The sequence below is a fragment of the Astyanax mexicanus genome, chromosome 24, assembly GCF_023375975.1.
Source record: "Astyanax mexicanus isolate ESR-SI-001 chromosome 24, AstMex3_surface, whole genome shotgun sequence".
Lineage (NCBI taxonomy): Eukaryota > Metazoa > Chordata > Actinopteri > Characiformes > Acestrorhamphidae > Astyanax > Astyanax mexicanus.
The window spans coordinates 6,308,322-6,335,878 of NC_064431.1; the positions used below are offsets into that span (position 1 = coordinate 6,308,322).

Here is a 27,557-nt window from a genome sequence, read left to right on the forward strand (position 1 = left end):
ACATCACAATAGTGTCATCACAATGGCTATTTTGACATCATGATGGAGTGTCATCATAATGGCCATTTTGACATCACAATAGTGTCATCACAACAGCAGTTTTGACATCACACTGGCCATTTTCACATAACAATAGTGTTAACACAGTGGCCATTTTGACATCACAAAGGAGTGCCATAATAATGACCATTTAGACATCACAATTGTCTCATCACAATGGCATTTTGACATCACAATAGTGTTGCATCACAAGGACCATTTTGACATCATGATGGGGTGTCGTCACAATGGCTATTTTGACATTACATTGAAGTTCCATCAATGGGGTGTTAAATATGCAAGAGAAGCTCTACAGGAACAGGCTTGGGACCCATTTGGTAACAGCATATAGGAGCATAAATGAACACCACCACCACACGGTGTCACTCTTACAACATCTTACAGCCTCTTACTAACACATTCACTGCATTACTTCAGGCCTGCTATCAGTCAGAGGTTAAATCTTGCAAATAATATTATTTAACTCTCTTAATACCAGAACAGAATTATGTGTACACCACTTTTTTTTTTAAGTACAGTAAATGTGTATGCTTGTCTGCTCATCAACATTACTTTTGAAAATAAAGATATGAATAGGATTTTCTGACCAGCATCAAGGTCAAGATCTGCTTAACAAGCTAACTTACCAGCATACCTCACCCTGACTATCAAAGACCAGCGTAAATCATCCATTGATGTTAAAGATTACTTTCTTAAAGGGGCGTGGTTATCCCAAGATGATTAATTTAAATGGATAGATTGATTTTTATTTTATTTTAATGAAAATAGCTAAATTAATATTTGAAATGCTTATGTTGTTAACATTAACATCTTATTATTATTATTTTTTAATCCAGAACTACTTTAATTCAGATGGATGCATAATTGATCGTTTCAATTGATTGGCTTTCAAGTAGTGCTTGCTTGAAGCCCTATATACATAAAAATAAGAGCAATCTCTGTATAACCTGAGGTTTAATGCTATTGACGTACTAAAGTTACAGGTGTTCCTCTACAACAGAAACACCTTTTATGAGAGATTACAACATTTAACAGGATGTCTGGGTTTTAGACAGGATTTAACTGTGTCTATATTGACCAGTGTCTACCTGCTCAATGTCAATAGCATCAGGGGTGGGGTCTGGAGGTTTCGGCATAAAAGTAGCATTTAATTATAAAATACCCAGCATGCATTGTGGAAATATGATATACGACCATTGACCATCTCTGCTGCATTCAACCAATCCTAATTGAGAGCCTAGCCAGTGACATATAGACTAAAAACATGACTATGGTAGCATTAGCATGATTTTTGCTAACTGAACAACATAGCCAGGTTAATTGACAAAGTAGAAAACATACCAGTGAGACTGGTTTACTGTCTGCCTTCCTTCTAAATTCATTTCTACTTATTATTATTATCATCTGCTTCTTTTATTTAGGCTGGAGTACTTCCTTGACAGAGCTCCAGTTCATTTTTTTTTATTTAGTTAGTCTGTTTTGGTACTAGAAAGAGATTCAGTCTACACTGTCTGGTCAAAAAAAAGTATTCACTTCTCCAGAGTTCAGAAACCAATATTTGGTGGAATAACCCTGTTTTTTTAATCACAGTTTTCATGCATCTTGGCATCATGTTCTCCTCCACCAGTCTTACACACTGCTTTTGGATAACTTTGTGCTGCTTTACTCCTGGTGCAAAAATTCAAGCTGTTCAGTTTGGTTTGATGGTTTGTGATCATCCATCTTCCTCTTGATTATATTCCAGAGTTTTTTTAATTTGGTAAAATTAAAAAAGAAACTCATCATTTTTAAGTGGCCTCTTATTTTGTTCCAGAGCTGTAGTATATCTGTACTCCATATTAAACTCTGTAAAACAAGTAAACTCTGATGTCCTCAAGTTAGTAACATTTCATGGCACTGCCATTCGAGGTCAAATCTGAGCGCAGTGTCGTCGTGACAGAGGGGGGAGGAAACTGCTGTGTGTTCTTTACCCACCCTTGTTTTTTCCTCATTAATCCCCTTTTAGGGGTTGGTTTTCTTCAATAACAGAAGATGTGTGTTTATTGTGGGGAAGCCACAGTGTGTGATTAAAGCTCAGTGTGATCAGAATACTCAAGAGACAAAAGTTACCATTCATTCAGTGTATCTGCTGACACCTATACATTATTTCACTTCAGGCTTCCGATATCCTCCTTATTCTGTGTGATAATAAAGAAGCGGCCATGTTTGTTAACCTTGTGTTACATCTTCTGGTGCAGCAGTGGACCATATATATATATATACACTACCGTTCAAAAGTTTGGGGTCACTCAAACAATTTTGTGTTTTCCATGAAAAGTCACACTTATTCACCACCATACGTTGTGAAATGAATAGAAAATAGAGTCAAGACATTGACAAGGTTAGAAATAATGATTTGTATTTGAAATAACATTGTTTTTACATCAAACTTTGCTTTCATCAAAGAATCCTCCATTTGCAGCAATTACAGCATTGCACACCTTTGGCATTCTAGCTGTTAATTTGTTGAGGTAAGCTGGAGAAATTGCACCCACGCTTCTAGAAGCAGCTCCCACAAGTTGGATTGGTTGGATGGGCACTTCTGGCGTACCATACGGTCAAGCTGCTCCCACAACAGCTCAATGGGGTTCAGATCTGGTGACTGCGCTGGCCACTCCATTACCAATAGAATACCAGCTGCCTGCTTCTGCTGTAAATAGTTCTTGCACAATTTGGAGGTGTGTTTAGGGTTATTGTCCTGTTGTAGGACGAAATTGGCTCCGATCAGGCGCTGTCCACTGGGTATGGCATGGCGTTGCAAAATGGAGTGATAGCCTTCCTTATTCAGAATCCCTTTTACCCTGTACAAATATCCCACCTTACCAGCACCAAAGCAATATATATATATATATATATATATATATATATATATATATCTATCAGAAATCCAAGTAATCCCAAAGGGTTTACATACAATTTCCTGCAACTATATATATGTAACTATAACTATATATATATATAGGAAAAAGTATGTGAACCCTTTGGGATAACATTTTAATACCGTAAATTATACTACGTAAATAATAATACATTATTTCATCGTTATCTCTTATCTCTTATCTCTATCTTTTATCTATTTCAACGTAATGCTCTTGCACTGTGTAATTTTTAATTTTTTTGAAGAATATATTTTGTCTCTGTTAAAGGTAAATAAAAATATAACAGCCAACACTGTGATCATTTCTATTTTTTCCATCACATTTACACATTACGCAATAGCTTTTTTAAAAAGTTTATTAAAGAAACTATTTTGTGCTGTACTGTAAATCCACAGAATGTTGTAAACATATGTAAACATACTGACTTTTTACAGTGTAATGTATATTTATTCACAATAATATATTTTAAACAAATTTTTGGGGAGTTTTGAGTGAAATGTATGGTTGCCAGAAATTATACTGTAATTACTTATAGGTTGCAAATGTTTTTTTGTTTTTTTTTTCTGGTAAGAGCTTGTATTTTACAGTAAAATATGTAATTAAATAACAACTTTAACGGTATAATCAACAGTACTTTTATATTTTTACTGTAATTGTAGGACAAATTGTTTTGTATTATGGTAAATTCTGTTTTTTTTTTTTTTACAGTTGTTTTATTTACAGTGTAATGTATTTTTATTCACAGTAATATATCGTAAAACAAAACAGTTCTTGGATGTGTAATTTACGGTTCCCAAAATTCTACTGTAAAGTATTTTCCGTTGCTTCTGTTTTTTTTTTTTACGGTGAAATTCTGGCAACCACAGCCGCCAGTATTTTACCGTAGATTTTACGGTCTTTTTTTTTTTACAGTGTAGATATATTCACAAGTACTGTTGCTATTTAAACGACGCAGGTCGAAGGCGTGAAAATAGACTGAGTGGTGTAAGATAGCAATGAGCATTGTGACACAGTGTTTAAAAACTCCAGCAGCACTGCTGCTGTGTCTGACCCACTCATACCACCAGCACACACTAACACACACTAACACCTCATATATATCACCATCTTGAGGGGTCCTGAGCATTAAAGAACAGGGTAAAAGGAGGATAATAGATAATAATGGAATATGCAGAGAAACAGGATATATGCAAGACTACAGTCTGTAATTATACAGTATAACTACAGTATATCCTCAGTGGAGTTATAAAACAAAAATAATAGGATAATGGGTGTAGAACCAAGGAGGTGGTCATAATCAGAGGTGGAAAAAGTACTGAAAAATTGTAATGAAGTAAAAGTACCTTTACTTTACTAAAATTCTACTCAAGTAAAAGAAAAAGTACCCATTTAAAAATCTACTCGAGTAAAAGTAAAAAAAAAGTACTCAATTTAAAATGTACTTTGAGTAAAAGTTACATAATTACTTTTAATTATTTGATGTAAAAAAACAAAGTACAAATCATAAATTAAATCTTTTTAATTAATTATTATTCCAAATAATAATTTGGACCTTTAAGGCAGTATTTGTTCAGACCACCCCAAAAACATTTTAAAGAACAAGTGGCATAGGTTTCTATGATCCATAATAAACACTGCTGGAAAAAGTTCAGCTGCGCTGCCATGGAGAACAAAACTATTTTTTTCTTTTTATTCAGACAATTAGGTCTTCTTTTCCCCTAGCATTTAATTATTTACTCAGTAATGGGGAGTTTTCCAATGCAGTGAAGTAAATTACTTGTGTCAAAATGTACTTGAGTAAAAGTAAAATTACCTATTTTAAAAACTACTTACAAAATTACAAATTACTCATAAAATCTACTCAATTTCAGTAATTTGATGAATGTAATTCATTACTTTCCACCTCTGGTCATAATGTTATGCTTGATCTTTGTAAATAAGTAAAATAAACACCAGGGAGAAGCCCAGGCCATCAGGCCATGGTGGGGAAGGAACGCAGCCCTCCTGCTGCTGAGGTTTGAAGATTTGGGAGAGGTTTGTGTGACGTGTGGTTGTGGTTTACTTGTTCTACACAGTGATAATGCTGAGTATCAGGTTCTGCAGTCGGTTTCCCCGCAGTCATGAGTCGTCCTGTTACAGGTCCTCTCGTTTCCTGCTTCTTCTGGCTCCTCCTATCTGGCTGAGCACTTGCCATTCAGTTTGAGCGTGCAGTCAGATGAGGATAGGTACTGGAGTCATCACAGGAGAACACACATCACACACCATCCACCCAATCAGACAGAGGAGCCTGTAATATATATGAGGTAAAGTATATTGAGATATTGAGTTTTCATATCATATTCATATTTAAAACTCTAAAGCTTAAAATGTAAGATCATAGTGTACTGGAGTTACTGAATATTTGTCCTTTCATTTGTTTATATTAAAGTGTAAATTGTTGAATTTGGGTTCTAGTGTAAGAATGACGTGTTATAAATGAGTTTTAAAGTACTTTTTAATAAATTAGACTATAGTTTAGTATAGGTACAGTCAAAAGAATATAAAGGAACACATAAGGAATCATGTAGTAACTTAAAAGTGTTAAACAAACCAACATACTCTGGTTCTGTTAACTTGTGGTTTCTTAGGCTGTTAACTCTGAGGAACTTATCCTGTACAACGGGGGAAACTCTTGCTCTTCCTCTCCTGGAGCGGCCCTGATGAGAGCCAGTTTCATCATAACATTTTGTTATGATGTGTTAGAATGTGTAGTTCAAGCTACGTATCTTTCTTTTTTTTCTTGTGTGTGTAAAACCCTTTTGCAAAACCCTTGATTGATTGCAATCACTCAATCAATCAATCAATCAATCAATCAATTTTTATTTTAATATACAATACAATACCCTCATTTACAAAGCAGCCAGTACATAACCTATTAAATATCATAGTTAAACTCAGGTCTACAATAAAAGCAAACCATAAAAATATGTAAAACAAAAAAGAGAAGTTGTAAAAATGATATAAAGTCAAGCATCATCATACGTAAAAATAATAATAATAATAATGGAACATAAAATAAAACAAAAAACAGTACAATATATGTAAAATAATTAAAGTGAAATAAAAAATGAATTAATCATATAAATCTTTACCTATAATCACCTATAAGGCTTTGTGGAGCTGGTTAGAGACTAAGGGTTGGTTTCCTGGTCACAAATTAAGACTAGTCTTGGGCTACATATCTCTTTTAATGGAGAATCTTTATTCACAGTGCTCTACAATCCAGGCATAGGTTTAATCCCTGTCCAGAAAACCAACCTTAAAGTAGGCTTAATCCCTATATTTTCCTTTCAGTTGAAAATCCCTATTTAGAATACTGTGTAGTCCAGGATTATACTTAATCCCTGTCTGAGAAACCAATCAGAACTAGACTTAATCCCTATTTTTTGAAATCAACCTAGTACTAGTCTTAATCCCTATATTTTTCTTTATTTGGAGAATCCCCATTCAGAATACTGTGTAATCCAGGATTAGCCTTAAACCCTGTCTGAGAAACCAACCCAGGACTAGGCTCAATCCCTATATTTTTCCTTCTGTGGAGAATCTCCATTCAGAATACTGTTTAATCCAGGACTAGTCCATAGGACTAGACTTAATCTCTATAGTTTCCTTTCAGTGGATATTTCCTGATTAGAATCGGAATCAGAATGCCTTTGTAGTCCAGGACCATATTTAATCCCTTTATGGGAAATCAATCTAGGACTAGACTTTTCTTTTTTAATAAAGAGTCTCTATCCAGAACACTGTGCAGTCCAGGACCTATAATTTATCCTATAATTTAATTTGGGTGGAGGATCTTTACTCAGAATACTCTGTAGTCAAGGACTAGGATTAATCCCTGTCTGGAAAACCAACCTAAAATTAGACTTAATCCCTGTATTTTCTTAAGTGGAGAACCCCCATCCAGAATACTGTGTAGTCCAGGATTAGGCTTTATCCCCATCTGGGAAACCAACCCAGGACTAAGATTAATCCTTGTCCAGGAAACCAACATAGGATTTTGCTCAATCCTTATATTTTAACTTCTGTGGAGAATCTCCACTCAAAATAGTGTTTGGTCCAGGACTAGGCTTAATCCCTGTCTGGGAAACCAACCTAGGACTAGTTTTACTACCTAAATTTTATTTTAAATGGTGAATCTCCATTTAGAATACTCTGTAGTCCAGTCCTAGGCTTAATCCTGGTGTGGGAAACCCACCCAGTACTAGGCTTAATCCCTGTATTTTCCATTCAGGGGAGGATCTCGATTCAGAATACTGTGTAATCTGGGACTAGGCTTAATCCCTGTGTGGGAAACTGGCTCTAAGAGTGACTCAATCCTGATGGTGCACTGAAGCTAAAAGCAGATTTTCCCAGTTTAGTAAACTCTCAGTAACCAAAAGGGTAATAAATTGCATTTTATTACAATATAATAACACATTTATCCTGACAGTAGTGGAATTACTGACTCTCACGAAGTTAAATGTCAAACTGAGCCTTAGATCTGAAGGTCTCTTCATTTCAGGCCTGTTGTTTTCACACTTAACCCAGTGAATATTTACGCATGCAGACTGAGGTTGCTTGTTGAGCTCACAGTGTCATGCCTAGCTTTGCAAATAGACTATAAAACACAGCTGTGCCTTACCAGATCACTTTCAGCCCTCTTAGCAACATGCTTTAATATCCAGCCAGATCGGCTTGGATCGAATAACTACACGGAGCAAAGAAGGAAATAATCTGATACAATACAATAAAACTCACATATTTGACAGAAATGCTAAAAATCAGTGAGACCCCATCTAGACATTGTTCTACTCAAACTACCCTGGTGAAAAAAAATGTCTAAATATGCTGTAAATATACTAACAGATTTATGTACTTAAAATATATTAAAAGTACATTAATATTATGCTTTCATGAAGTGTTTGAAAGTAGAATTTGAACATACTTTTTAAAAATGACAATATAGTGTATTTTAAATAAATAAACTAGTATGAAGTACACTTTCAGTTTAATGTAATTCGGTACACTTCTAAAATACTTATTTTCAAATATACTTTTGTACTTTTTTATGCTAAAAAAACAACTCTTACAGTAGTTCATTTAAAGCATCATGGAATTTTTTAGAAAGTAAATTTACTACAAAATGACGACATTGGAAAAAAAAATAAAATAAAATAAATAATATATATATATATATATATATATATATATATATATATATATAGTTATTACATTAATAAAACAGTTAAAATGTATTTCAATGCAATGTAATTAATATTATATATGATATAAATTATATGAATGTAAGTAAATTATATGATACAGTAATAAATAACACATTTAAATGTCAAATAAAAAATTTAATAAAAACTAAAAATTGTAGTACAGTATATTAAAATATATTCTTATTCCCAACGAAGTATACTAGAAGTGTGCTACTTACAAAAGATAGGAACAAGAAGTATATTTGTACTCTAATGTAGATAGATCACATATATTTAACATCAATTCTTAGTACATTTCAAATATACCCGGTGTATAATAAATAGTGATACAGTTGTAATACTCATTAAATGTATTATAATTTTACTGTAAGCATATTTAAAATATGGGGTTACATACATGAAGTAGTTTAAATGTTTAAATGTTACTTAAGTGTATTTAAAATAGATCCATTTTAGTACAGTTAAGTACACTTTTTAAATAAGACTTTTGTACTATTTTTATACAATTAAAGTATAATAAGTTGTAGAATAAGTTGTTCCCTTTTAGAATTAGATATTAGATAGGGAATTAGGTAACATTCCCTTGAACAACCTAAAGGCTACTAGAAAGGATATCTTAAAGAGTTTCAATTATTTTGCAAAGAGAACTACTGTATATTACTCAAAACCAAACCACAACATTCTATTAATGTAAAAAAAAAAAGAAAATCAGGGAAACCAAATAAACCAAGAATGTTTAGGGAACCAAAATCTGGTTATGAATAATAAACTAAACAGAAAGAAAGAAAGAAAGAAAGAAAGAAAGAAAGAAATTGTGACTTTTTTTATTACCCATTTGAATCCATATAAGTTTAGCTGCATTATTTTTTTTTCATGCTGGCAATCAGTATTTGGCCAATAATTGAAGCTCATTTGCTAATTAGGAAAACAAACAAACACCCAGTTATTTTTAAATACACAAAAAATATCAATTTAAAAACGAAATCTGGTGTGAAATATACTTGATGTGTTGTGAAACATGATAAAGAGTATGAACTTTTCTTGAATAATTCAGGTCCATTCACCACCAGCATTCTGAAATACAGCACTTTTAGCCGATGCTAACTAACTAACAGGCTTACAATGCTACTGATAGGGGAATAACATTACTCATGCAAATAAATCTGAGCTCTTTTTACACCAATAACAAACTTAAAGTAGCTTAAAGTAGCTCCACATGTCATTGTTAGAATTCTGAGAGCCCTGACATTTAAAACAAGGCACTAAGAGCTTCCAAAGGTTACAGATAGTTTAGTAAAAACACTCTTTATACACACGGTACCTTGAGGTAGTCCTCCGGGCGCCGCCATCTTGAAATTAAGTCATGATAATTTCCCTGATTAGCACGACCGAAACTACAGTTGATAGGCCTTGTGAATGCTCACATTATTATGTTTCACTACACCCATATTTACAACCCTGTTTTTTTCCTGAGAATGCATCATGTGGGTGCTTAAAAGATAATGCTAAAAAAATGCCTTTAGCATTTTAGCTTTTTAGCTTTGGCTACATACTCTTCCATTGTACTATAAGTGCTACAGTAATTAGCCTTGACTAGCTTTCGCTAGTGAGCTGGGTGTATGTGAATCTTTAGAGCATAAACAACAGTCAAGAGTCAACATTGTTATATAACAGTTTTAGGGTGTTGCAATTTCAGACCATGGTTATGCTAGATTTTTTAATATTTAATAAATATAGCACCTTTTTTGATTGGTTCACTGTGTCAACTCCATGTATATGTATTCAACTATAGATGTTTTAGGGCACCTTTAAAATTTGAACATCTGTAAGCATCCCATCAATATATTTAAGGCAATAGACCACTAAAGTCATGCGTCATTCTGTCCTCATATAGCTTCCGTGTCTAAGCGTTTTTTCCCTATGAGGAAAATGAATGGACTTTTTAAAAAGCCGCCTCTATTACATTCTGTGGTAAATAAATCTGTTCAGACCCCTGTACGTTTTATTCTGTGTACATTTTCACTGGATCCTCTGAATTACGAGATCGTTTAAGAGTCGTAATGAGAAAAATGCTAACTTTAAGCTAATGCTACAGCACTGCAGTGAACTGACCTCCCAGCGCAGCTGCAGAGATCAGCAGGGGACTGTTTTCAGTGTAACACCAGGCTGTAAGTTTACAGGAACATATTACACACAGCTGATCCAACAAATGAACTAACTGCCCTTACTGAGGAGAGCTGAGAGTGATACAGCATAAAATCACTAAAACAGGTCAGTGATACTCCAGAACCAGCTGTAACACGTTTTAACATTTACCCTCTTTATTATGCAGTGAAATAAAATGGTGTTTCTGGTTGGTTGTCGCCTCAGTGAGGGCAGGTAGTTAGTTGATTAGATGATTAGTTAGTTGTTAGTTGATTATTTGGGTCAGGTGTTGTAATTAGTATTAGCTAATGACCGTAATTAAATACTAAACCTGCAGGGAAGTGCTGTTACTGAACTGAGAGCCATTTTCTCTTATTGTCTGCTTTTTAAAGCTCTACCACAGACTACAGTGCTCAACTTTACACTGCTCAACATTACTAAAAGAGTTTTTTTACCTGTTTAAATGCTTTAATGATTACGGAGCCCGGGAGGGGCCGTGGATAAAAAAAACAATTAAATCGAGTGAACGATGTAGCAGTTCGTGCTCACGTTTTCTTTAATTCGAGTGAACGATTTGCAATTCGTGCTCACGATTTCTTTAATTCGTGCTCACGATTTCTGTAATTCGTGCGCACGATTTCTGTAATTCGAGTGAACGATTTCTGTAATTCCTGCTCACGTTTTTATGCAATAAGACAATAAGCTGGGAGGGAAAGGAGCATTTTCTCTCTTGATCTGTTACAGGGGTGCAGTGATGATAATCAGTTATCTACCTTTATAACCTGCTGATATTAATGCACTAGTGTTACAGTTAGATGTACAGTACAGTGAGCAGATTTTGCCTGGTGGTGGAATCTCTACAGCGCGTGGGGGAGAGCCGTCCGCGGCACGGGTTCCCTGGCCGCGAGCGCAGGTCTTCACGGAGCTTATTTACCAACAATATAGACAAATATAGTCAATTCCAGTCATGATTAAAGGAAACAAACATTACTAATGCAGGATAACTGTGTGTTATTAAAACCAGATCAAAACAAAGTTATAATGCAATGTGGAACTGTTTATAATTTCTTATTTTCAACAATAGTATAACGTAAAGAAGTATAATTATATAAATATACAGCTATACGACTTAGGTCCAAATGTACACTGTAAAAGTTAATAAAGATAATACAAAATTAATGCAAGGTGTGACAGTTGTCTATGAATGGCTCATATAAGAGCTGCTTTAAATATGTAACACTATATAAAATCAAAATAGCTGGTCTAAAATACTATTAATACAATGTATTAAGATATTTAGTAAATAGGCATTTCATATAATAATTTGGATCAATTTGATAATTTATTCCAATATCTTTCCTAAAATAATTAAGTTTCTATATCTGATGAAATGTCCTGAATATCTGCTTATTCTCAAATCACAGTGTCCTGCCCAGAAACATGCCACAAGCTTCAAATAAAAAAAATATAATAATTATAAACTTCTTAAATGTATATTTTCTGAATTATGTGTTTATTTATTATACAAATTATTAAAATATAGATTAAATCTATCATAAAAGTAATAATGATGTAACCAGATTTAAGAAGGTGTGCATTTCCTTGGAGGCTGGCTGAATGTTATTTAGAAATTAATAAACACATTTGCACATTGCATTATAACTTTGTTTTGATCTGGTTTTAATAACACACAGTTGTCCTGCATCAGTAAAATGTTTGTTTCCTTTATTCATGACTGGAATTGACTGTATTTGTCTACATTGTTGGTAAATAAGCTCCGTGAAGACCTGCGCGCGCGGCAGGTGTCTGGCGGCGGGGGAACCGATGCCGCGGACGGCTCTCCCCCACGCGCTGTAGAGATTCCACCACCAGGCAAAATCTGCTCACTGTACTGTACATCTAACTGTAACACTAGTGCATTAATAACAGCAGGTTATAAAGGTAGATAACTGATTATCATTACTGCACCCCTGTAACAGATCAAGAGAGAAAATGCTCCTTTCCCTCCGAGCTTCTTGTCTTATTGCGCATAAAAACGTGAGCACGAATTACAGAAATCGTTCACTCGAATTACAGAAATCGTGCGCACGAATTACAGAAATCGTGAGCACGAATTAAAGAAATCGTGAGCACGAATTGCAAATCGTTCACTCGAATTAAAGAAAACGTGAGCACGAACTGCTACATCGTTCACTCGATTTTATTATTTTTTTATCCACGGCCCCTCCCAGGCTCCGTAAATGATCCTCTGTGAAGAAGAATAATAATCCAAAACGCGATCTGACTGGAGTTAGCTGGTGTACTGCAGAATCGAGTCCGGTGCCATTTCCAGCCGCTGTGCTGTGACGTCAGTTAAGCATTAGCTCAAAGTTAGCATTTTTCTAATTACTAACCTTAAATGATCTCGAAATTCAGAGTATCCAGTGATATTTAGGAAGTAAATGTACACAAAATAAAACATACAGGGTTCTGAACATATTCATTTACCACAAAATGTGGTAGAGGTGAGTTTTTGAAAAGCCCATTCAAATTCCCCATTCGCTTGAACCGCTTAGACACGGAACCCCAAATATGGGCATAAACAAGAAATGGCGCAGACTACAAAATGACGACACGACTTCAGTGGTCTATATGTACATGCCCTTTTTTCATGATGGTCCACACTCTGCAGTGTGTGTGTGTGTGTGTTAGCTACAGTGTGTTTGCACAGTGTGTACTGAAGTGTGACGTGGCCAGCCACAGCAAGTTGACTCAATGGGTGTTGAAGTTATCTGTGGCAGTTATACCATATCCTGCTTTTAGTCCATTTACTCTCAGTCTAGTGCGGATTTTACAGCCTTAAGAAATTTTTTCTTACAGTTACAGTGGCAACATTTCAATTTCCACCCCTGTTTTTGCACTACAGCTATACAGCTTATTCTATAACTAATAGAAAGGTATAGATTTTCAATAATATTCAGGTTTGGGGACTGAGATGAACATTCCAGAACGTTGTACTTGTTCCTCTGCATAAATACTGTGGCTTGCAAAAGTAATCATACCCCTTGAACTTTTCCACATTTTGTCACCTCACAACCACAACGATAAAGTGAGATATTGAGTGATAGACAAACAGAAAGTGTTGCATAAGTATGAAGTGGAACAAAAGTAATATTTTTTTTAGTGCTTTGTGGGATGCTTAAAGCTTGGGATATGTTTTTATAACTCAACCCTTTTTTAAACTTCTTCTCCACAACTTTTTCTCTGACCATGTGTTTATATTTATACTGAGACTAAATTACACACAGCTGCACTCTATTAACTTATTCAGTGACTTATGAAGGAAGTGAATTGACTGCACTGGTTTTTATTTAGGGGTAATGAATACTTTTGCACATCACACTTTTCAGATTTTTATTTTATACAAATTAAAAAAAAATGATCATGTATCATTTTTATTTCAAATATACAAATAAAATACATTTTGTGGTTGTAAAGTGACAAAATGTGAAAAAGTTCAAGGGGTATGAATAATTTTGCAAGCCACTGTAAATGTAGATTTTGAGCAGTGTTTAGTGTTTAGGGTCGTTGTCTTGTTGAAGTATCCAGCCCCGGAGCAACTTCAACTTTCTCACTGATTCTTCAACATTGTTCTTAAGAATCTGCTGATATTGACTGGAATCCATGCGACCCTCAAGTTTAACAAGATTCCCAGTACCTGCACTGATCACACAGCCCCACAGCATGATGGAACTGCAACCAAATTTTACTGTGAGGAGCAGTAAAGTGTTTGTCTTGGAATGCTGTGTTCTTTTTCCACCATGAATTAATAACTGCCCTCCAAATAACTGTAATAATTTTAATTTCCTCAGTCCAAAGAACCTTATTCCAAAATTAAGCTGGCTTGTACATATATGCTTTAGCTTTAGCATACCTCAAGTGACTCTGTTTGTGGCGTGTGTGTAGAAAAGGCTTCTTCTGCACTACTCTCCCAAACAGTCTCTCCTTGTGTAAAGTGTGCTGAAAAATGAATAGTGAACGACGCACAGCTCTGGAGGTCTGTGGGTTGACTATGACTGTTCTCACCATCCTTCTCCTCTGATTATCTGAGATTTTTCTTGGTCTGCCACATCAGGTCTTAACTAGAACTGTGCCTGTGGTTCTTGCATTTCCTCACTATGTTCCTTACAGTGGAAACTGACAGCCGAAATCTCTGAGATTTGAGCTTTTTGTATCCTTCCTCTTTCATTAAACCATGACGTTGAACATAATCTTTGTTTTCAGGTCATTTGAGAATTTTGTTTTCAGACTCTCATGTTGTTGCTCTTCAGAGAAGATGGGAAAAGAGGAGAAAAACTTGCAATTGGCTCCTTAACCCTTTCTCATTATTCTCAGGATTCACCTGTTTATGTAGGTCAAGGGTCAATGAGATTACCAAACAAATTTTATGGTCCAAAATTAATGCTAAAGTAATTCAAATCAATAAAACCACAGACCACACATACAACAATCAACATACTTATATTGCAGTTTACAGCAAAGTGCTTCATTTTACAGCTCTAAAAATATTAAATGAAAGCGTCTTGTGTAATTAAGGAACAATATTTTAGGAATATATTCCTGAACTATACAAGATAATCTGTATTTTTCTGTTTTGCCTCCCTTTTCCTCCCTTTTAACTGAGCTGTTTTCTGTTGTTTTTGTTGCATTTGTTCTCTCTGTTCTCCAGGCAGGATAGAGGAAACATGGAGGAGGATGAACTGCAGTCCTTCAGTCAGAGTATTCTCCTGTGGTGAAACCGAAGAATCGTATTAGGTCACGGATGAGAGAAGCAGAAGTGGAAGAGTTGAGGTTTTGGAAATGCGTAGAAAGCTCTCTGACCTGTTCCTGGTCAATGTGCTGACATGTGGGCTGGAGATTTGCATGGCAACCGGAACCATCTACATCCCTCCCATGCTGCTGGAGGCTGGAGTGGAGGAGCGCTTCATGACCATGGTGCTGGGTGAGCAAGTTCACATCACAAAAATAAAGAATAAAGAATGGGCTGTTTTTGCATTTTAGGCTACGTTCACATTACAAGCCACTTTGCCCAAATTAGATTTTTTGCTCAGATTGGATTTGTCTATCTTGATGGTTCACATTCACAAATGTAAGTGATCTGTATCTGTGTGTAATGTGAATGAATCTTTCTCTGAAACGCCTCACATGCTCACATTAATACAGGTATAAACGTCGCCTTCTTCACCAACAACAAAAAACCTCATATTAAAGAGACATCTCGTAGTTTTATAAAGGGAAATGGATGTGTTTTAAGCAGCTCATATATGGAGCATCTTTTCTGGAGTGAAGAGTAAACAGCTGGTCTGAAGTAGATGCTCAGGTCGAGTTGAGGATGTGAAAAAAGGTCAGGCGGTTTGCTTTTGCTGTTTTTGTAGCTATAGCTGCACAGCTGCACCACAAGATGTGTGGAGTACGAGAGAGAAGCACGTAGCGCTAATGCTAAAGCGTAAAAGAAAAAAGATGCATGAATTCCGATTTGACCGTTCACATTCATGTCACATGTCCATGGATCGGATATGTATCCGAATTAGGACCACATACGAAAATGACTCAAATATGATTTTAAAAAATCGGATTTGACACGTTCACACAGCCATAAAAAAATCAGATCATAGCCATATTTTGCCGTGTAAGTACAAATCAATATTGAAGTGATCCAGACTATGAACAAACACATGAGGAATCATGTAGTAACTTAAAAACAAAATAGTCATCCATTCCTGTAGTGTCCTGATGAGAGCCAGTTTCATCATAACCATTGTTTTTTATATTCTTTGTCACTGCACTTAAAGAAAACCTTAAAAGTCCTTGGAATGTTTCGGATTGACTGACCTTTATATCTTAAAGTATTTTTTCTTTACTTGAGCATTTTTTGCCATAATCTGGATTAGAACAACAACTCAAATATTCACTATTCACTGTATACCTGTAACTCTACCTCTTCACAACTTTACAACTGATGCTCTCAAACACTTTATTAAGAGACAAGAAATTCAAGTCATTAACTCTTGATGAGTTCAGCACAGCTGTTAACTGAAAGCCTGAATTCCAGGTGACTATCTCACATTTTACCCTTTTCCAGCAGGGAAAGACTGTAGTATAGTTTGGGGGTGAAATGTGTTTTATATTTTCTGTTTAATGGACACTAATGATATATAGTGCTGCACTGAAACCAAGCTGCTCCAAATGTTCCACCAACACAGAAACCTCATTGGTGAACTAAGCACAAAGAGAGGCCAATCAGGATGCTCTATTTGTAATTTTCTCACTATGTGAGTGTGTGTGTGTGTGTCTTTGCGCACTCTAAAAAATGACTACCAGGATAATATATATAATAATTACCAGGATATTGCAGGTATTGGGTATACCCTATTAAAATGCAGGAGACTTCCCGAACTTCCGTCATAGGTGGGATCTCTGGGATTATCAAAAGGCTAGTTGTATCAAAATGAAAAATATGTCAGATTGCAATGCTGTTTAAAAAGACGATAAAAGTTACCAGGAATAATAAATTATTCAAAATTAAACTGATATAGGCAAGATCTTCAGATGGCAACAGCATGTGGACGAGCATTCTTCTGATCGAATAACGTGTGTTATCAGAAATGTAGCTCATTAATGTAAAATTGAGGTGACAGAGTTCCTTTAATAAAGACCAATTGTGATCTGGCATACAAAATTGCACCCCACACCATGAACAAAATAGATAAAAAGACTCCACACATGCCAATCACATGTGGTTGCAGCAGTGCAATGCAAACAATCATGCAGATATAGGCTAACAGTTTCAGTTAATGAACAAATGCATCTTAACCCTGTATGACATGGTGTTGCCCTCAGGCAACAAGCCACTTTTTGATTATTGCACAAAGTTTCACAAAGTACATTTGAAAGCCTATTTTAAAGTCTTATTTTTGTGTGTTTTCTTTTCATGTACATTCTAAAACATCTATTTCTATTTTGTTGCCTCAGGGCAACATTATGCAGTTCACAAGATCACAAGGCAGTCATGCTAAAGCAGTTTTTCTCATAGTTTTTGAATGATAATTTCAACAGGGACCCTCAAGCCAAAAAAGTGGACTGATTTTCTGTTTTGTTTTGTTTTTTTCTTAACAAAAAAAGCGAATCATGCATATTTAAAATAAACTTAAGTAGGGATAAAAAAGTTACTCTGGAACACTGGTGGGAATTTACTGGGACTTTTGAATGGCAAAAAGAATAGATCTCGCAAACTATTATTACTTAAAGTTGATCACTCTATTAAAAGGGTGTAAGGAAGTGTCACGTCTTGGCCTCGTCTCGTGTCTCTGTGTGTCTTCCCCACGTGACCTGTGCTTCCCTGTGTCTCCCGTCTCAGTACTTTTCCACCTGTTTCTCATTTGTAGCTCCGCCCCTTCCCCAGGTGTTTCCTATTCTTGTGTGTTACATGTTACTATAAATAGCACTCCTCTGCCACTTTGTCTCCGTCGGTCTTTGCACCTTCCCCTGTTGTTTTGTCTCTCTGTGTTTCTCTGCGTTTCATAGCCCTAGTTCTGCTCCGTGTTTATTTCTTGTTTGTGTTTTCTAGTTTCTTGTTTATTTCCTCATTTCCTAGTCCTCTGCTTAGTGTTTTGTTTCTAGTAAATTCCCTGTATATATCCCTGCCTTATTTAGTTTAGTACTTATTCTGTTCCTCGTTAATTTTCTTGTATATATATATTCCTTGTTTATTTTGTTATTATTATCTCCTGTTGGCTTAGTTTATGTTCTCTAGTTTCACTGGTTTGTTTTGGTTATTGGTTATTTGTTTATCTAGTTTCATTTATTTGGTTCACTCCCTTGTTCCTTGTATTTATCTCCCTGTTCCGTATTTAAGTGTTTACTTGTTTCTTGTTTCTTTGTTACTTGTTATTTATTTATTAAATTATTATTTATTGATTTCACCCTACTTGCACTTGTGTCCGCCTCCTCGTCTACCTGCCTTGGTATCCGTGACAGGAAGAGTATAATAAAATTATTATTATTATTCTATATATTATCAGTATAACTGTGGCATAAATTTAGTATAGTGTTTCTTATAAATTACATTATTGTAATATAATTTGTGTGTAATGTATCCAGTGTATTCAAGTGTCTGGACAAGGGTCAGATCCACGATAGTAGAAAGATCTATGTACTTTTTTGAGAAGGAAGTTATTGATGTAAATTTAAAATCTTCGTCTCCCTCTAGGGCTGTTTGTATACCGGTATTTACCAGGACATTTTTGTTGACCTTTTTGTTATGCTTACCTGGAAATGCTAGCTGGAAATGCGAGGTGTTAAATCATACAGTATGTGGAATGTGAACAGGAAAGACAGAGTGATATATAATGCTTCATTTGTTTAGCTCTGTTTTTGTATAGGAATTTTGCAGTGCAAGTGAAAGTAAAATATAATAGAAGTAGTAAATCACACGCAGTAAAAAATGTGCATCAGTGCTAAACAGATATGATGCACTGTGAAAGAAAGAGGTTGAGTGAAACTTCCAGAGCAAACAGCAAACACTCAGGATCAGGATGTTCTCTACATTGCAATTCATGTGTTGTCTATGTCTGTACCTTTCACTTGATCTGTTTCACTTTATCGCTACCAAAAAATATGCAAGCAAGCCTGATGTTCAGTGCCCCCAATTTTTAAAGGGAACATCCTGCTAGTTGCAGGAGAGGTGGGATGTGTTATTAAACCAATAGTGGTTGTTCAAAAGGCCAGTTGTACACTGAAAACCCATACTTTGTTTGAACTCAAATGATTTAAGTCTGTTTTACATCAAATTGGATATTTCTAAACAATACTCAACTATTTTAAGGTAGTTTAAACTGAGATCTTTGAGTTGAACCAACTTATAATAACTGAGTTTAGCCTGTTGCCATTGGCAGCTTCTTTTCCATTGGCTTCTGTCACATGCTATTAGCATACTGGGTGTGTCCAACAGTTTCTGACACTCACCTTCATTGTGTAGTGATTCCCCCTGGGCTTCCTTAGAAATAAACCAAGTTCTCCTTTAGTTGTTATAACTTGATGTTTTCATTAATACTAACTCAAGTTTTCATTCCCCATTACTTGAATGATATGGCACACCCCTTAAAAGCCAGTAGTCAATACTCTTGATTGGATGGAGATCAAATTAAATTTAATGGCAAATATGTGCAATAAATACAAACACCAATCCTCACTTATTGACCATTTTATCTGGTGCATCCGTTGTTTAGGTGGACACAGTTGGTTTACAGTTGCCTCACAGGCCTTCATGATGAGCGACAGTGCTCTACTGTGTACTTACAAAGTGTACCAACAAGGTGTGTCTGTAAGAAGGACATTGAGTGTACACAGAGTTATAAAGCCCAGCTGTGCTGCTAACTGAGCAAACAGGCTTCCTTAAAAAAATTAAGTAAACTCAATTTATCCAGTCTTACAGTATAACAAAAATAAGGATCAGTTTAATCAGTGTTACTTACTGCAGTGCTGAGAATAAATGACCCAGCACCTGAACAATAATAGCTACTGTGTGCTGTGTGCAAGTCCTGTTGGGTCCTGACCTGGAAATAATAAAGTTTTCAGATAAATAGATACAGAACTACAATCTGTAATTACACAACTACAAAAAATGTAATACTTGAAACAGATGGAAAACGTTTTCTATAAGCATTAATGTTCTGTTTTCTAAAATGTGATCTGTATTTTTTGGCTTGCCTTATAGGTGTGGGGCCAGTACTCGGGCTACTATTCGTCCCACCTCTCGGCGCAGCGAGCGACGGCTGGAGCAGTCGTTATGGACGCCGGCGTCCGTTCATCTGGGCCTTGTGCGTTGGTGTGATGCTTGGACTTGTGGTCATCCCCCACACTGCCCAGATCGCTGCTCTTTTCTCTAAACAGCACTACCAGTGGCTGGAGGTTGCACTGCTGGTTGCAGCCATCTGCCTGATGCAGTTCTGCGGGCAGGCCTGCTTCACCCCTCTAGAGGCCCTGGTGTCCGACCTCTACCCTGGAGAAGGGGAGAGCCACAGGGCCTTCTCCGTTTACTCCCTGATGCTCAGCCTGGGCGGCTGCGTGGGCTACCTGCTGCCTGCTGTGGACTGGAGCTCCCTGGGTGCCACTGCCTACCTGGGAGGGCAGGAGGCCTTCATTTATACTCTCCTTATCGTTATTTTCCTCATCTGCCTGATGACCACAGCCTTCATCACGGAGGAACAGACAGCAGGACTTGGAGGAAGTGGACTGGAAGCTTCTAGAAAGGCTCCAACCTTGTGGAACTCCTGCTCGTGGCCTCGTGGAGTGTTCTCGGCGAGTCATTTCCTGCAGCGGACCCTGGCCAGCCTCCTGTCGGTGGTACTGAGGCTGTATTCGCTGTGCAGGAGCATGCCCAGGGTCATCGGCAGGCTGTTCGTGGCTGAGCTGTGCAGCTGGATGGCTCTCATGACGTTTGTGCTGTTTTATACTGACTTTGTTGGCGAGGGCTTGTACGGTGGGGTACCCAGTGCCAAGCCAGGGTCTATGGAGAGGCTGCTCTATGAGGAAGGTAAATGGGTTTATGGCTGTTAGATAAATTGTATTTTAGAGTTATAGTGATATGAGTTTACATAAAAAAACAAAAATAACATTGTGAATTACAGTATACTCAAACTGCATTACCCATATGCTGAAACAGAGGAAGCTCTTCATTGAGGTGACAATGACAGAGGAAGAGCGAGGTAACATGAGGTACAGTGAAGCAGAGCATGGTAAAGGGATGTAGAGTGAGGGAGAGAATGCTTGAGTGAAATAAAGTGAGAAAGTGAGGTAGAGGGGGATAGAGAGTGAGGGGAAATGAAGTTGAGTAATATACAGTGAAGCAGAGGGACATAGAGCAATACTATACAGACTGTAGCAGTGCAAGGTAGAAAATGGTAGAGTGAGGCAGAAGGAAGTACAGTGATGTAAAGCGAGGCAGAAAGAGGTAGAGTTGGATAAAGTGACAAACAATTTCGAAGAGTGAATTAGAGTGATGTAGAGTAAGGTAGGGTGTAGTACGTTGAAGCAGAATAAGGCAGCATAAAGTACAGTGACGTAGAGTGAGATAGAGTCAGGCAGAGTCAGGCAGAGTGAGGTATTTTGAGGCAAAGCAAGGAAGATTAAGACAGAGTAGGTAGAGTTAGAGTTTAAAAAGCATGGTCAAAGTAAAAACTACTGTAAAAAAAAAAGCTTAATTTCCATTGAAAAAAACACTAAGCACTTTCTCTCATTGATGAGTCTTTTTGACTGGGCACCCACTTCTTGGCAGTGTAGCCAAAGTCCTAAATTGTTAAAATAAAAATAAAAATAAAGTTCAATAGTCTCCAATTGTTGATTTAGACATTTGTCAGCCAATTCAACTTTGAATAAATTAACAATTATTAATGGTAGATCCTCTGAAAGCTCTTTTTTGGTGAAGATAGATAGATAGATAGATAGATAGATAGATAGATAGATAGATAGATAGATAGATAGATAGATAGATAGATAGATAGATAGATAGATAGATAGATAGATAGATAGATAGATAGATAGATAGATAGATAGATAGATAGATACTTTATTTATCCCTAAGTAAATTATGATACACATACGCCTTCTTGTGTGGAGCAAACGTAGAAAGTTTGAGGGCCCTATGTGAGCAATATATAGCATACCGGTCAATTACAGATCATGAGGGTGCAAAAAATATGCCTTGCGCAGCTCAAAATGTACAAAAGGCAAAAACTAATTCTCTTAATTAATTCTGGGTGTTGTTCATTTTGGGCATAACGTGAAATAAACCAATCAGTGTGCCAGTTTTCATTACCTTTATGAGGCAGGTGAGCTCTGACTTTGGCGCGTCCATATCTTAACAGCGCAACCAGAATGTCATGATACTAATAATAATGCACTCCAAATATCTCCATATATCCAAGATTAAAGTAAAATAAATGATACTGGACAGATATAATCTGTCTCTAGTAGATATATAATGGGAAATGAGAGCAGTGTAAATTTTTCTTTTGCTAAAAACAGCAAAAAAGTACCCTGATCTGATAATTAGGGGTGGGGAATATGGCACGATATTTCAGGGTATAATATTGTTCACCATATTCAAAAATGATGGCGATATTTTTGCGTATAATATGATATGGCACACCCCTTAAAAGCCAGTAGTCAATACTCTTGATTGGATGGAGATCAAATTAAATTTAATGGCAAATATGTGCAATAAATACAAACACCAATCCTCACTTATTGACCATTTTATCTGGTGCATCCGTTGTTTAGGTGGACACAGTTGGTTTACAGTTGCCTCACAGGCCTTCATGATGAGCTACAGTGCTCTACTGTGTACTTACAAAGTGTACCAACAAGGTGTGTCTGTAAGAAGGACATTGAGTGTACACAGAGTTATAAAGCCCAGCTGTGCTGCTAAGCCTGATACACACAGTGCAACACCCAATAACATACCATGACGACTCTGTTACTAATGCTGTGCTATGAAGGGTCCAGCACCCAAATACACAGTGGACAGAACTTTGAAACAGTTTTTAATCCTGTAATCTGGCAAATGGTTCAGTACTTTAACTCTTAATACTGTTTAAGCCAGGTCTTTACTTAAGTAAGTATCAGACTGAGATACAGTTGAATGGTTAAGAAAATAATTAACCCTAAAACTCAGTAACCCAGAAGGCCTTGGTCTTAAAGTTGGCTCACCCTGGTGAAAAAATATATATACTTAATTGTACTTAAACATATTGAGAAAAGTCCCTGAAATGTTGTACATTCGCTGTCTAATTTCCTTTTTTTGGAGTTGCCATATTATCCCAAAAGGAATTTCACAGAAACAAGCATTTATTTATTTATTTATTTATTTATTTTGCCCGCCACCACCCCCCCTCTTCGGAGGACCAATTTAACTTTATTGTTTATTAGTGTTTATACAAAGTTTTTTGGTACTGTGGGCATTGTGAGAAGAAAACAAAAAATATATAATATAAAAAAATATAATAATAATAATAATAATAATAATATAGAAAAAAATAATAATAATAACAAAATAAATATATAGTAATCAAAAATAAGAAGTGGGGGATAGTGGAGAAAAAAAAAACATAGAAAAAAGAGAATTAATAATAATAATAATAGTAATAATAATAATAATAATAATAATAATAATAATAATAATAACAATAATAATAACTGAACAATTTGTAAACCACAAGAGAAAAAGGAAAGGGGGAGAGAAAAAAAACAGATTATAGCAAACAAGATACAAATATTAGGAAACAACAACAAATAGATCTGAATATTTACAGAAAAAGAATGGAGAAATAGAAAAGGAAGATATATACATATATATTTTTTTCTTGTTTGATGTTATGTGGTAATAGATAGAGAGAGTAGAGAGAAAAGAGACAGAGAGATAGTAAAGGTAGGTATCTGCCCTAAGTGTGTGTGTGTGTGTGTGTGTGAGTGAGTACAGGAACATTCGGGTACAGGTCTTAGATTTATGGTTATTGTTATTGTTAAAACGGGTTAAAATTGGGTTTATGTGATAGCGACCCCTAGCGTTCAAACTTTGAATACCTTGTGGGCCATTCCAAAAAAGGAAACGGGCCACAAATGGCCCCTGAACTACATGATTCCTTATGGGTTCTGGTATTGTTACTGGTACTTTGACTGATACTGTACCTAGTCAGACCTAGTCGTACGAGCTCACACACTCCACTTTAAACCTGTTGTGCTCTTTCTGAGTCTTGTTTTTTTATTATTCTGTTCCTCCTCCAGGTGTGCGGATGGCCAGTCTAGGCCTGTTCCTGCAGTGTGTGGCATCGGTGGGCTTCTCTCTGCTGATGGAGCGGATGGTGGCGTGTGTAGGGGCGCGGTGGCTGTACCTGAGCAGCGTGGCACTGCTAGCGTTCACTACAGCAGTGATGACTGTGTCTCATAACGTTGTTCTGGTCACCACGATGGCCGCCGCAACAGGATTCACCTTCTGCACCCTGCAGGTCCTGCCTTACACACTCACCTGCCTCTACCACTCCGACAAGCAGGTGATCGACATGTGCCTCTCTTTTTTTTGTCTTTTAAAAATCTGGAGAACGCTGCTGGGTCGAATCCCCGTCATGTAGCTTGCCATCAAATGTCGGAGCCCCGAGAGAGCACAATTGGCCTTGCTCTTTCTGGATGGGTAGATTATGCTCTTTCCACTCATCACTCTTAGGGTGATGTCAATCAGCACAAGGCGTCTGTGAGCTGATGTATCGAAACCGAACCATTTGTCGGAGGAGGCATGTGCTAGTCTTCACTCTTCTTGTGTTGTGGTATCACTTGTAATGGGGGATATACAGCTGACGAGCAGCTGAATGGGTGGGACAATTAGCCTAGCTAAATTGGGGAGAAAAATGGGAAAAATTTGAAATAAAAAAAACATTAAAAGAAACTTACCGCACTAGGCCAACTAAACTTTCTGATTTTTTAAAGAAAAACACAAACAAGTTCAGATGATACTTTTGATTCTTTATGTATAGAAACTTAAAATATAATTTATTTTACAAATCAATCACTGCAAAAAAGTCCCAAAAACTCTACCCTCTACAAATGTACCCAAATTTTTTGTTGGTCTAATTTACATTCCGTGAAATTTGTATTGTAAGTTCTGCTGAAAATCCTTTAGAATTAACAACAACAACAACAACAGCAACAACAAAAAAGCTGTTTCAATGCAATGTTTAACATTTATGAAATGCATCTAGTCCAATAATATATTTGCGTTCATTTTAAGTTAATAACTGGGAATTATTAATAAAGAATCCTTAATTGATAGCTGCGCTGCCTCTCCAAAAAAAACGTCTCCACCTAAGTAAATGATGTGGGGTTGGTTGATGCTGCAATTGGTCTGCAGGTTTAGGTTCAGCAACAGTATGTGCTGAAAGAATGAGGTCAGCTGACTACCTGAATATACTGAATATAGACCAGGTTATTCCATCAATGGATTTTATATTTCTTCCCTTCCCTGATGACACGAGCATATTCCAAGATAAGACAATGTCAGGATTCACGGTGCTGGAATTGTGAAAGAGTTTCAGGTTTAGGGAGCATGCGTTTATCATTTTCACACGTGGATTAAGAGAGAGTTCACCACAGAGTCCAGACCTTAACCTCATTGAGAATCTTTGGGATGTGCTGGATGGAGAAGAGCTGCTTTGTGCAGTGGTCAGACCCTACCATCATCAATGCTGCTGCAAGATCTTGGTGAAAAATGAATGAATCTTGAAATAAATCTTGTGACATTGCAGAAGCTTATTGAAACAATGCCACAAGCCTCTCAAGCTTCTTTTTTTAATGGGTCTCTAGTACTTCAAGTGTAGATGTATGTCTGTTTGTCTTAAAAATCATGACTCAACACTTTTCTCTCTTTTTCTTTTTAGGTGTTCTTCTCAAGCAATGAAGCCAAGCTCCCATCCAGCACGGACGAGCTGGAAAAGATGAAGTCCGCTCATACGCAGTCCTCCACCAAACACAGAGGCACTAATGGGTTTACCAATGGACACTTGTTGGTAAATGTTGGCCAGCCTTATAGCAAACCTTCCCCAAACAAACCTGCTGTTTCAGCATCGCTTAATCTCCACGTATCTCTGCCCGTGGATCCCCCCATCGCATCCCCCCCTTCACCCAGGGGCATGTGTCTGGACATAGCCATACTGGACAGTGCCTATCTGCTGTCGCAGGTGGTGCCTTCTCTTTTCATGGGTTCCATAGTGCAGCTTTTCCACAGTGTGACCGCCTACATGGCCTGCGCTTCTGTCCTCAGCCTGCTGGCTGTGTACTTCTCAAGCAAGGTCGTGTTTGACAGGAAGGACATGGAGATGCTGAAGTGAGAAGTGATTCTACGATTGTACTTAAAAAAAAAAAAGTAGTAAAAGGTACAGTACCAGTCAAAATTTGGACTCACCTTATTTAATTTAAAAAAAATTTCCTACATTGTAATTGAATACTGAAGTCATCCAGATTATATATATATATATATATATATATATATATATATATATATATATATATATATATATATATATATATATACTTAATTGCACTTAAAACATATTGGGAAATGTCTAAGTATGCTGTAAATATACTCCCAGATTTATGTACTTACTTAAAATACATTAAAGGTGCATTAATATTATGCTTTCATCAAATGTTTGAAAGTAAAATTTGATCATACTTTTTAAAAAGTACAATATAGTGTATTTTAAATAAATAAACTACACTAAAGTGCACTTTTAGTTTAATGTAATTTAACATACTTCTAAAATACATATTTTCAAATATACTTTTTACATACATTTTTAGCAAAGTGTGTTAAAAACAACTGTTACAGTAGTTCACTTAAAGTACAATGTATCATGTAAATTAAATTACTACATTGGTAAATTAAAAAAAATATATATGTAAGTATTACATTATTATAACAGTTAAAGTGTATTTAAATGCTCTGTAATTATAATTAGGAAAATATAAGTAGAAGTAAATTATAGGATACAGTGTTAAATAACACATTTAAATGTCAAATAAAAATGTTAAGTAAATATGTAACAGGCTAAAAATTGTAGTACAGTATATCAAAATATATTTGTATACCCAATGAAGTATACTAGAAGTGTACAAGAACAAGAAGCATATTTGCACTCAATTCTTAGTATATTTTTAATATACTCAGTTTATAATATTGGTACAGTTGTAATACTCTAATACTGTTTGCATATTTAAAATATGGGGTCACATTCATGAAGTAGTATTTTTAAATGCTAATGTATAAGCACAATTTAAGTAAGACTTTTGTACTATTTTTATACAATTAAAGTATAATAAGTACAAAAAAAATCCATTTTAGCTCTCTTTAAATATACTGATTAATAATGTGGCTACAAGAACACTTTAGTGCACTATAGCATAATAGTGTTTGGTATACTTTAATCTACTTTTTTTCACTAGGGTATGAATGAACACATAAGGAATCATGTAGTAACTTAAAAGTGTTAAACAAACCAAAATACTCATTTGTCTTCCTTTTCCTGATGAGAGCCAGTTTCATCAAAATACAATTTTTTTTGTGGCTGACTGACCTTAATTTGTTTTAAAGATTTTTTTTATT

At 36.0% G+C, this 27,557-nt stretch overlaps 2 protein-coding genes across 2 annotated transcripts in view; one reads left to right on the top strand and one right to left on the bottom strand.

The window, feature by feature from the left end:
- The window catches only part of cdk18 (cyclin dependent kinase 18), a 548,438-nt gene that overhangs the window by 316,417 nt on the left and 204,464 nt on the right, over positions 1–27,557 (bottom strand). The gene's annotated exons all lie outside the window — the stretch shown is intronic.
- Positions 5,165–26,426, top strand: LOC103043630 (solute carrier family 45 member 3). The gene is made up of 5 exons (XM_022682305.2): positions 5,165–5,281; positions 15,078–15,350; positions 20,124–20,942; positions 24,191–24,456; positions 25,834–26,426. Exons 2-5 carry the CDS (start codon positions 15,209–15,211, stop codon positions 26,281–26,283), a joined length of 1,677 nt encoding a protein of 558 aa, XP_022538026.2. The 5' UTR covers positions 5,165–5,281; positions 15,078–15,208; the 3' UTR covers positions 26,284–26,426.

Excerpts from the sequence above, each read along its gene's own strand:
- LOC103043630 (XM_022682305.2), top strand. The coding sequence starts at position 15,209 with ATGCGTAGAAAGCTCTCTGACCTGTTCCTGGTCAATGTGCTGACATGT. Across the intron at positions 20,943-24,190 it reads GAGGCTGCTCTATGAGGAAG|GTGTGCGGATGGCCAGTCTA; the intron begins GTAAATGGGTTT and ends TTCCTCCTCCAG. Across the intron at positions 24,457-25,833 it reads TCTACCACTCCGACAAGCAG|GTGTTCTTCTCAAGCAATGA; the intron begins GTGATCGACATG and ends TTTTCTTTTTAG.